A 12,060-nucleotide genomic window follows, 5' to 3' on the forward strand; every position below is an offset into this window, starting at 1 on the left:
AGGCGAGGGCGGGCGGCGGGGCCTTCCAGCGACGGCGCGGCCCCCAGCGGCGGTGGGCGGCGGCCGGGAGCCCGCAGGTCTGGGCGAGTCCGGCCTGGCCCTCGGGGTGCACGGCGGTGTCCGACAGCACTCGCGGGGAGAAGGGATCGATGCTCAGTCTAAACTCTACAAAAAGTACAGTCCTACAACATCTGGGATTTTAGCAGTAACGCTAACTTCTATAGATTTTTTTTTTCCTTTTTTATTTTTTTTTTATTTTTTGCTTTCCTCTAATTTTTCTTCTATTATATAGGTATTTTAAACTTCTCCTTTTTAAAATTCTGTACAACTATTATGATTTTAAGAGGGGGAAGAATTAGAAGCATTTACAGACTTTTCACAACAATTATCTTGCCTTGTAAGTCCCTTTTGTCCCCTCCTTGTTTTCTCACACTTCACGGTTAATGAGTTTTAATATTTTTGTTGCTTTCCCCAAATATCCACCAATTCGTTCATCTTAACAGCTCCATCCAGACATATAATACAGAAAACCATAGGAAAGTGTCATAGACTTGAATGAGGGTAATCAAAGCGCCTCTCAAAGTATCAAAGAACTATTATCTTGCTGTTTTAAAAGCATTGAAGCATTATTTTTCCTTTTTTTTGTTTTTGCTTTTTTGTTTTTTTGTTTTTTTTTTTGTTTTTTTTATTACATTTTTTTCATAGAATCGCTCTAAGCTGTTTCAAGAACAGCCATGAGGCAGGAAGGAGGTTCTCCTCCATCCCCCTCTATTTGACATAGAGCTACACAGCTGCAATAAAAAGTTTGGTCCTTTGGTCCCTAAATAGCTAAAGGAATGACAGATAGAGATGCTCAGTGGCGGCCTCCCAGCCGCCTCCTGGGGACCAGGCCCCGCCACACCGCTTGCCCCAGCCTGCCGCAGGTGCCCACGGGCTGGAAAAGCCCCGGGGATCGGTAAGCAGTGTCTCTTCCCACTTCCCAGCCCTCCAGCCTCCCCATCTGGTCTCCAGTTATTTTGTTTGAAAGTTGCCTTTTTTGTGTTTTTTTTTCTCATTTTTCTTCATCTTCTTCTTCGTATCATAGATATTATTCCCCCAAACACGTGCCCTCTGAACTCCACAGACGCTATACTTTCCTTGAAGAAATGTTACAGTCACAGAGAGTGTCTGGAGTCTTCAGCTTGATTGATATTGGCTGATATGTCAAAGGTGTCATCCAACAGTTCTCATTTATAAATAGATATAGAGAGAGGTTTGTTTTTTAATGTAGCCCGTTCAGCATCCTGCCCTAAAATGAAGAAAATCGGGGCTGATTAAGTCAAGAGAGGAAACACAAAATGCATCCAAACACCAAAAGGACCCTGCCTCAGGGGTTAGGGTGGGAGTTCTGGGGGATGGCGGGAGGGAGGGGAGAGACCAGTGTGAGAATTAGTCATGATCATGATACATAAAAAAGAAATTGACTCTTCCATTCAGAATAAGAAACCACTGGAGGTCTAGTGGCGATGGTTGTAGTTGAGGTTTGGTTGTTGGGAGAGGGGTCTCGATTTGGGTTCCTTTAGAGTTCTGGAATGGGGGAGGGGGGTGGGTGGCTAGATCTAAGGGAAGAATTTGGGACTGTGGGATATGATTCACAATTAAACCAATGTCTGAGGGATCTAGCCCAGATACAATATGTATACAGAAGCCTAGCAAACAAGACAGCAAAAATCTAGCAGCCCAACCCCCTCCTCCCCTGCTTGAGGAAAAGAAGCAAGACATCCGTGACATGAATTTCGCTGAACCCTTGCCCAGTTTCCAGCCAACTGCTTCTTTCCCAAGGTCATAACTATTTGCGAGGCTATGTATATATATGTATATCTGGATATATGTGTAGAATATATTCACCTGCACATATGTGGATATACATGGATATGTGTGTATGTATATGCATAGATACACACATACACACACACACACACACATAATATTTTTCTCATACATGCCAGGGAATTTAGAGGAAATTCAGAACTTCAAGGGAGAGGATGGGAGAACCTAAAACAAGTTAGAACGGATTTCATCATCAAGCTTTTAAATAAATTAACTCAGTTCTCGATTTTGTTTTGAATGGTGACTTTTTTTGGTGTTTCATTTTGCCTTTAAGAAAAAAATCATGATCTGACTAGAATCAGAAGGAGAATGCTTAATCATTGTGAATTAACAAATGAGACTCATCTCCATTATAGCAAGCAGCTTCCACTTATACATGGGGGTGACTGGTTACATCAAGAAAGTTAGAACTGCAAAGCCCCCAGTTGAGGGGACAACGTCATGCGTATATCAATCCATGCTGGCAGGTTTTTCACACTGTTGATTCAACAAACAGCAAACCGTACACAGCAGTCTAAACAATTACAACACCAAATAAAATAATAATAAAATTAAAAAACACTTGTCAAGGACCCTTTTTCAGTTGTAAACAAAAAGGTGCATTTTGCTTTTGTCAGTACTGTTTTTTCCAAACCAACCAAAAAGCCCCCCCCAACCCCCAGGCCCCCCACCTCCCTTCCCCACATTTAATTTAGCAGAAGTGGCTACAATACAAACCTTACAATTGTTACCAGGCTCTCTCTCAGAGGTCTCTGGCTTTGTACTCTAGTTTTTTGGTTTAGAATTTTTTTTTTTTAAATCATTCCATTACAGTAGAGATTTTGTTTTTGTTTTTTGTTTTGTTTTGTTTTCATTTTTCCTTTTGAAGTGAGATTTAAAATAGCCTAACTGGAAAAAGACCAGACCTAAGAAAAGTGTCAATTGAAAAAGGCCCCCAAATTTCTAGAAAAAAATAAAATCACAATATTTTCAAGTGCAAGTAAATCAACCACGCATAGATATTTTTAAGATGTTTTCCTTATTTTTAAGAAAAAAAAATAATGGTTTGCACGGTTAAATGATCCCATGTCCGATAATTCAGGAATTCATCTTTATTTTTACTATTTTTTTGTTCTTTTGTTTTGTTTTTTTCTCTATGTGACATCTAGAGAAGCATAAAAAACGCTGAACAAGAAAAACCAAACAACAGAAAGTAAAACCACTGCAAGCACCAAGAACAAAACAAAAATGAGCACAGCAAAAAAGGTCGTGGCAGCACAAAGGTCAAGAAAATGCACGTGTGATCATGACTGGCCAATCATCAACTGATACAACATCCAAGAAAAACGCTCCAATCACAGCACCTCCACGAAACTTGACGGCAATTGTCATGCAACCGATTCTTAGCCTTGTTACATGACGCCATCATGTCACACTGTGAACTTTGAGTTGATTTGAACTTACGGATGGGGGACTGTTTTCTCCACTCTCATGTGATTACGTGAACTTTATTCCTAGCTCAGCGCGAGACTGTGGTGGATTTGACTGGCCCTGGTTGGGTTGTTGGAATTTGATTGAATGACAAAAGAAGAAAAGATTTATATATATATTTATATATGTAGAGAGAGAGAGAGAGAGAAAGAAAAGAGAGGACAAGAGAGTGTGGGCAAGGGGGAGGGAAGAGGCAGGGGCAGGTCGGGCAGGGTCGGGGAGTGTGGGAAGGCAGGGACAGTTGGGTGGAGGGTGAAGAAGGGCAAGGAAAAGTTAAAACGAAATCAAAAGGAAAAATATTTATACAGCACCAGACCACAGCATCAATCTAAAAGCTCTGATGAGAGAACAGCAGTCAAATCATAAGAGAACTAAAAAGAACTCAAAGGATGGAGGAAGCTGGCAGACAAACGACGTGGGCACATCAACGCACACGCACACACATACGCACACACGGTTGTTTATGCAGACACGTGGTACACTGTGAACAGTAGCAGAACCTCACACAGGGCCGCCGCTAAGGGCATCCATCATGCGTTGGGAGGAGGAGGAGGGGCGTGGGCAGTTTGGCAAGAGGGCTAGGAAAAAAATCAGACAGCCCCGCAAACCACCGTGGCCAGCAAGCACATCAAGGAGCAAGCTCTCTGCTCCGCATCCCCCTCGGTTCGCTCTCCCCTGGGGGCCTGCGGGAGGGGCCACGCTCTCCGCACCCCCTCCCCCCCAGCCTTCCGTGGCATCAGCCTGTAGACCGGCAGGGGGAGGCCCCCTCAGGGTCGCCCCACAATGCAGGGTCCATCAGAGGCCGGCTCAGGTGACTTGTACCCGAGGGGTCCATCCACGGGGCCCTCTGCTGCCGCAGTACAGTCCACCCGACAGCAGCTCGGTCCTCCCACCCCTTTGGTCCCGCCTTGGCCACCCTCCCCCAGAGAAGGGCATCTCCGCTGCAAGAGCACCCTCTGCGCGATGTTAGGGTTCTCTCCTCTTCCGCTCTGCCTCAACCCTCTTTTCTTAGAACCTTCAGAAAATGAACACGTTCAGTTTTGAGATCCAGAGTGAATCACATTGGCGTTGCTGGAATTCTCTAAACACACCTGGGCCTTGCTGCTCTCATACCCTTTGCTTTGCTCCTTAGGTGGCCCACGTGGCCAAAGTGACGCTGCCTCAGGGCATGTGAAGCCTTCCTCCCAGGCACTGACCCAGGAAAGGGCCCAAAGGAAGACTGGGGTGCACCCTGCAGGGTGGGTAATAGGAAAAGGGAGAGTCCACCAGAGAGGGGAGCGCTAAGGCCCTGGGTCTCCAGTCTCCGCTGCTGGCACCTCCCCTACTCTACCTCGTCCTCCACCCCTGCATGTACATCTTTCTAGACTGACCCAACTCACAGGCCCTTACCTGCCTTCTTTACCGGTGGATCCCTAGGTGGCTGAGGCTGAGTCCCCTCTGTCAGGTATCAGATTTTTCCATTTTGAGTTATCTTCTGCACTCCTTACCACTTCATGGTCCTTTGCCCCAAGCTGGGGTTTTGGGGGATTCCCAGTCCTCCCCCCTCCTCATGGTTATCCCTGAGCTTGCTCCCCAGCCCTGGCTTCCCCATGGCATTCAGGCCTGTGCGGAAGCCTCTGTACCTGGCTTCTCTGCAAGGGTTTCAATCCACCAGGCTTCTACACAGAGCAGACTTCCACTCTCAGCTTTGTGTCTTCCTTCAGGGAGTGTGGAGGGGGAGTTGGGATCTGAAATGTCACTGTGGATAAGCTACCAAGTGGCTGAGGGCTGACTCTATGTGACGCCTATACCCAGCCTCCGGCTCCGCCTTCACTGGAGAGTTCTTCCTCCACAGACCCCTGCCTGTCTGCCCATCCAAGCTGGGCTCTTGCACTTCCAACAGGAGATCTCTTGCACTCAGACCAGGGCCCACCGCATGCCTCAGCAGTGCTGACATGCCACCCTCCCCTGCATTTCCAGCCCTTCCCCAAAGAAAACCCTTAGACCACCCCCACCCCCCAGGATAGCCAATGGCCTGGTCCCTTTGGGTGGGAGAAGAGGCCTCAGAACTGAGGAGGGCAGTGCCACCAGGTATTAGCTGTGGCAATTGCAACCAAGGCACCCCCTGGGAAGCCCCCCTTCTTTCCCCACCCCCTCACTCCTGAGCACCTCACGGGTACCCATTCCTCCCCACTAGACATGCTCCCTTGCCTGCCATCAGGTTGTCTCTAAGCTGTCCTGGGGTGGCTGCGCTGTCCTAGGTCCTGAAGATCCAAGCCTGACCATCACACAGCACCTCCTCAAAGCCCAGAGTGGGGAACTTCTCCTAAACACTCTTGTCCCTCACACACACACACACACTGTCACACTCATCCAACCCCTAAGGAGCCTCCCCAGGGCTCTGCACGTGCACAGTGGACTAGCTGACTACCCTCCTCATTGGGGAGCAGCTGGGCCCCTGCCTATAGGGGTGACCCCTTCTTGGCCACCGTCTCAAAGATCCTCACAAAGCACAGTCCACGAGGTGGCAGCAGGGTCACTGACCAGCCAGGGGAGCTTGAATCAGGCCTGGGCAGTTCCAACTCACAACCTGGGAGAGGAAATTCTGGTCAGCTGAGCCCGTTCAGATGCCAGCTTCTAAACACAGCTGGGCTCCAGCTGAAGAAGGCCCAGATTTAAAGCCGCTGCCCAGCCCCGTGCAGGTCAGGCCCAAAGCACCTGTACCTGCACAGCTCAGAGCAGATGCTGTGCAAAAGCACACTCAGAGCCACAACCCAGGGCCCAGAAGAGAGAGGACTCCTACTGAATTCAGACACGCTGCTCAGTGTCCTCCAAACACAGAACCACAGTGGCAGGAGCCTGTGAACCTGCCCTCAGCTTGGGGACCAGAGCGTGCTACTGATCTCTGTGGCAGAACAAGGGACTTGGGTATTCTGCTCACTGGCTGTGGACTGGCATGTCCCCATTTTTGTCCAGTCTTCCTACCTTTTATTCCTCCCTCTTACTTTCCTGATAAAGATTTCTTGAAGAAACCCGCACCTTAGTAGAAGATAACAAGGCCAAGCAGCCAGAGGGGCAGGGGTAGCAAGGAAGCCAGGAGTGTGTGGGGAATCACACTCTCAGAAGACATCAGGGTTTGGGGACCCAACCTGACCCCACCCTACGCCACCCAGGCCTTACATTATGGAACCGCAACACCCAACCACGCTCCCCACAGTTGCCCTGCTGGGGCCCCCTCCTCCCCTAGCCCTGCCACTCTCCTTCTCCTTCTTCTTCTCCTTCTTCTTCTTTTCTTCTTCTTCTTCTTCCTCTTCTTCTTCTTCTTCTTCTTCTTCTTCAATATTTTATTTATTTATTCATGAGAGACACACAAAGAGAGAGGCAGAGACACAGGCAGAGGGAGAAGCAGGCTCCATGCAGGGAGCCCGACGTGGAACTCGATCCAGGGACTCCAGGATCACGCCCTGGGCCGAAGGCAGGTGCTAAACTGCTGAGCTACCCAGGGATCCCCCCTGCCACACTTCTGTTCTGACCAGGCTCTGGCCCCCAGCTGTGAACTTTGCCTTCAGCATTGTGGGTGGCCAGCGGGGCCCTGAGATCCCTCCACCCAGTCACCACTTTGCTCCTAGCTAGGGCTTGTCCCTCCACCCCTATCAGCTATCCTTGCCCTTTTAAGCACCCAGGACTCATCATTTGCAAACACCCTTTACTGGCCTGCAAAATCGTGAGTTTTTTAGCTGCTTTTGCTTGCTGTTTCCTCCATTTCTCACTACAGTCCCCAAGCCTGTGCTTTGTCTCAGCATCTCCTTCTGCTACAGCCTCTAAAGTCTTAGGTTGTAAAGCCTGAAATCACTGTTTGTTAAAATGCCATCTAAATGGATTAAAGGTCAACTTTATTTGTAGGAGTTATGTTACATCATAGTGTTTTAGAGAACTGTTTAGTAGGGAGGAACCCAGAGAAATGAGATATCATGACATGTTCCCTCAGATATTTAGGTGTGAGGGCTGGGGTGAGGATAATTGGGGAGTGGGTGTCATTCTCCTTACTTAAAGGCATTTAGGAGCACAGCTTCTGGAACTAGGCTCCAGCTTCAAATCATAGCTCTACCACTCAGTAGCTGATAGTGAGTAACTTAATCTTTTGTGCTCATCTCTAAAATGGTAATAAAAACTGTCCCCAATTAGACAGTTATGCCTTACACTTGTAACCTGTAAGAACTTGGCCTCACGTATGGTAAGCACCCCTCTGCTCCTCTCAAGCCCTCACTCCAACTAGGACTGCTGGATGGTTCTACCCTGTGGGCCACGTCTTACTTTATGTCCCAAGCAACAAATCTGTCTTACTTACCCCCTCCCCTGGGAACTTCTCTGACCTATAGGTTCTATCCTTGCTTGGGTTTTAGTTGCATGTAGGTCTAGGAAGCTAAGACAGGCTGCTTTCTTGGGAGGCACAAAACGCATCCCCAGGGGACCCTCAGAATCTCAGGGCATGGCCCTGGAGCACGCGCTCCTCCTTAAAAATCCTCTGATGACTCCAACACTTCGGTTTCATTAGTGTAGACATAGAAGCCAAAGAGGTTGTGCCTTAGTGGCAGAGCTAAGTTTATCTACAAAAAAGTGCTCTTTCTTCAAAAAGGGCTACTTTCACTGACTGCTCCCCCCACTCCTATGGAACTGCACCCACTCATAGGCTGCTTCCTGCAGTCTGCTCACAGAGCCAGAAGCTTGTGCTGGCAGGATGGTGACCTAGCCATCTCTGCATGCCAGCACCAAGACAAGTCCCCAGGGCTGAGAAGTGCCACACTCTGAATGAACATCTGTGTAGGCATCTTCACACGAGCCAAAGATGGGCAGGGGCGGGAACTCAGGGGTGGGTTTAGCTTTTCCAGCCTTGCAGAGATTAGAGGCTCAAGCACCCTCTTTCAGTGTGGGTGGACAGAGGGTGTTCTGCTGGTAGTGGTAGGATTTGAGGGGAGACTGGGAAAAGGGGGATCTCCCTCCCAAACTCCAGACTCTGAACCTCCATGTGAATGTCTAACTCTCATGTGCTGCGTCTAGTCTACCCCCCAACCCCCCGACCCCTCTTCATCTCTGGTCATGGCAACTCTACTCTTCCAGTCACTCCAGCCAAAAGCTGGGTGTCATCCTTGACTCCTTCTGTCACACCCACCTCCAATTCATTATAAAAGGCATCCTTGGCTCTGATTTCCAAAAACGTCAACACAACTCCCTCCTATCACACTGTCTGCTGTTGCCTGGACTGAGTGGTCCATGCACTAGACTTCTGCTTGGGGTCCTATAGTCTATCAACACAGCAACCATCAATCACGCTGAAATGCAAGTGGGTCACACCATTCTTCTACTCAGAGCTCCCCAACACCCACCGCCCCTCATTTCAGAGGGGAAGCCACAGTCCATACGATGGCCTGTAGGTCGTCCCACATGAGGTGGTGGTTCTCCTCACCTCTGGGATCTCCTCACCTGCCATGCCCCCATGCTTGCTCCCCTCCAGCTACTTGGTTCTGTTTGTTCCCTCTCCTTGGAGCCTTTGCACAGACTTTTCCTTCAGATGAAAGACTCACTCCTCCAGATGCTGGCATGACTCCCTGCCTCACCTTCTTCAAGTCTTTGCTTGAATGTCACTCTCTCAACAAGGCCTATCATTACTACCTGATTTAACTGTAACCAGCAATTTGACACACTATGTAATTTACTCCTTGGTTGAGAGATGGGCATTGTTTATTGTCTGTCTTCCACTTCCAAGGACAAGGGTTCTTGTGGACCTTATTTGGTGCTGAGTCCCAAGGACCTAACAGTGGAGGGGTGGCGGGGTAGAGGGCTGGGAGGCCTGCCTCTGGCCTGTGGGTAAGCTGGGCTGACAGGTACAGGGGCCCACAGCAATGTGGGATACCAGGCTGCAGGAGGGCCTAGCACAACTCACTCTACCCCCACCCTTTCCCAGGAAGCCACTTCACCCAGGGGAACAAGTGGCCTGAGAGAAGAGTAGCCAACTGCGTCTCCAGCGGCAAGGCAGGACCCAGACTGAGCAGGAAGGGGTGACAACTGCCCACTCGTCACGGCCTCTGCAAGGCAGGCAAGGTAAGTGGCCCCAGTGCTAGGGTGTCACCCTCCTCAGCTTCTGCCGACTGACTGAGCTACGGAGAAGTGGAGGGGTGAGGGGGTCAAGTGTCCAAAGGCCACGGGCCCTTAAGGCAGGAGTGATGGGGAGGGGAGAGCCAAGGAGCCTAGGAGAAGGCCCCAGGAGACACGGACAGCTCCCCCGCCCGAAGTCTCCCAGCCCTGAGCTTGCCACAGGCTCACCGCAGGGTTTGCCAGCGTGGACCGTAGGCTCCTCCCTCCCGCTCCAGGGGGTGGCCGCGCCCACTGGTGCCGGGAGACCGGGAGACCGCAGCTCCGGGCCTGCCCCCGCACCGGGGGAGCCGCAGCGGGAGCTGGGCGCAGCGGGTCCAAGGCAGGCGAGGGTCCGGCTGGCGAAGGCCAGAGGCGGCGGCGGGTCCGAGCGCTGTCCCTTCCCCGGCCCCGGCCCCGGCCCGGCCCCGGCCCGGCCCCGCGCCCCGGCCGCCCGCGGTTACCTGTGCGAGTCCTGGTCTCCCCCGGGGGACGCTCCCGCCGGCGCTCAGTAGGGGCGATTGGCGTCTTTGGGCCGCTTCAGCTGCACCTTGAGCCTCTTCATGCCGATCTGGAAGCCGTTCATGGCCTGGATGGCGGTCTGCGCGCTGGCCGGGTTGTCGAAGCTCACGAAGCCTGGCGAGACACGAGGGACGAGGGCCTGGGTTTCCACGGGGCCGCCCCGGCGGGGAGCGGCGGAGGGGGCGGGGCCGGGCGGGGCGGGGCGGGGCCCCGGCGGGCGGGGGCGGGGCCGGCGGGGCGGGGGCGGGGCTGGCGGCGGCCCCTCCCCGCGCCCCGGGCCCTCGGCAGGAGGCCGCCTCCAGGCTCCTCCCCGGGGCCCCGCCCCGCCCGGCCTCGCCCCCCGGCCCGCGGGCGCGCCTCCCGGCTCCACCGCGGCTTTGGGGGCGCCACTCTCCGGGGCGTCCTCGCCCCCCACCCCGGCCGGCCCCGGCACCTCAGCCCTCTCCCTCGGCGGGAGGGCGGACACACCTGCGGGTGGAGGAGTTTATTGGACACTGTCCTCCCTGACAGGAGGGGGCCTGGCAGCGGGAGGGCACAGGGTGCCGGCCTGGGGAGAGAGAGGAGTGCGAGGGGGAGGGAGGGGGGCACCCCGGAGAAAGCCTCTCCACCGCCGCTTCCAGCCCCCCCAGGGCCGCGGCCGCGGGGAGGGCCGGGGCTGACCGTCCTCGCGGCCCTCCCCCCTCCCGGGGCTGGCGCGGCCGCCCCCAGCCAGGCTCCCAGGCTCCCAGGCTCCCAGGCTCCGGCGACGCCTGCCTACATCTGCGCCCAAGGGCTGTGGGCACCTCCCTTTTATCTGATGAGATTCCAAGCCCTGGGAGCAGGTGCTCTCGCCCTGGACTCTGAGCACCACCAACCGATGCATCCCCCCACCCCTGAACCCCTCGTGGCATCTATGATAACAATACTAGTAGAAACGGACACTCTTAGTAATACGTGAGCGGAGAGCCCTCTCTGTGGACCAGGCACTGCAGAAGTGCCTTCCACGGGGTCACTCCTCCGGACATCCCAGAATGAGATACAGAAACATCTATGGCTCCCAGTCACCATATCTGGAACAAGCAGTTCCCAGCTGGGGATGGGTAAGGCTCTGAAAGTCAGTTTAGAAGCCACCCTTTGGGAACTCTGAATGCATCTCCTTAGAGATAAACACTACATTTTACATCAGCATTTCCTAAACGGGCCCTAACGGTCCTCCTGAGAAAGGGGCGTCTGTGGTCAAGTAAGCTTACCACCATGCCCCTCTGGGACAGTTCAAGGCACATTAACAAATAACCCCACACACACACCTCCCACCCCAAGTTCTCCAGTAAATAAACCTTTATAGCTTTGTTTGCCTAGTATTTCCTGGAATTTATTTTACTTTAGAGGCCCTTTCTCCTGTAAAATGGACTTAGATCCTGCGAAATATATGAAACTAAGTTTGGCGAGGTTCCCAGGCCATTCTGCAAACATGTCTCATTTAGGGTGCTTGTCCCCAAATGGCCTCTGGGTATATAAGTGATAGATGTGCAGACCCCCACTGAAGCAGGAGCTGTTTCCTTGGCTAACTGTCCATGGTACATTGGGCCTGTCCTCAACCCCTCCCTCCCTCATCCTCCCCATGCGGTGACTCTTTTTAGCTCTGCCCTAGACACCACCTCCACTGGTCTCTTTCCCCTTTCTCTTGACTCCTTCCTGCTTTTGCTCACATTTGCTCACACCTGCTCTTGCTCTTGCAGCCGTGAGCCGCCAGAGACGTGTGTGTGTGTGTGTGTGTGTGTGTGTATGCACGCGCACACATGCAGTGAGTGTACTCAAGAATGGGTGCACGTGAGCTCAGATGGAATTGGTGAGTCAGGCCCAGAGAAACATAACCGACATCTGTACAAGTCCATATGCCAAAACAGGAGAGATTCCGGATTGCCCATAGTCAGAGATCAGCACAATCACCCCCCTGGCCAATCCCCCACCCCATCGACCTCTATGCCTGATGACTGCAGTCAAGTCTTAGCAGAGCAGAACAGTTTTCACACGTGTGAACTCATTTAAGTCTGTTACACTGCTTGCTCTCCTCCAGATTTGGGAGGGGTGGTGGAACTAAAGCTTCTCTCC

General features: G+C 52.3%; 1 protein-coding gene across 45 annotated transcripts in view; it reads right to left on the reverse strand.

The window, feature by feature from the left end:
* Positions 1-433: 433 nt before the first annotated feature.
* CELF4 (CUGBP Elav-like family member 4) overlaps positions 434-12,060 on the reverse strand; it is a 296,564-nt gene continuing 284,937 nt past the window's right edge. For 15 of the 45 annotated variants that reach the window (XM_025997028.2, XM_025997014.2, XM_025997026.2 and 12 more), the window contains 2 exons: positions 9,912-10,083; positions 1,055-1,288 (listed from right to left, as the gene is read on the reverse strand). In XM_025997028.2, coding sequence (XP_025852813.1) covers positions 9,956-10,083 — 128 coding nt within the window. In that variant the 3' untranslated portion in view covers positions 1,055-1,288; positions 9,912-9,955. Of the gene's footprint in view, positions 1,289-3,312; positions 3,400-9,911; positions 10,084-10,437; positions 10,517-12,060 lie in introns of all 45 variants that reach the window. The other 30 variants (XM_025997021.2, XM_025997020.2, XM_025997019.2 and 27 more) reach the window with 6 other exon arrangements.

The sequence above is a fragment of the Vulpes vulpes genome, chromosome 13, assembly GCF_048418805.1.
Source record: "Vulpes vulpes isolate BD-2025 chromosome 13, VulVul3, whole genome shotgun sequence".
Lineage (NCBI taxonomy): Eukaryota > Metazoa > Chordata > Mammalia > Carnivora > Canidae > Vulpes > Vulpes vulpes.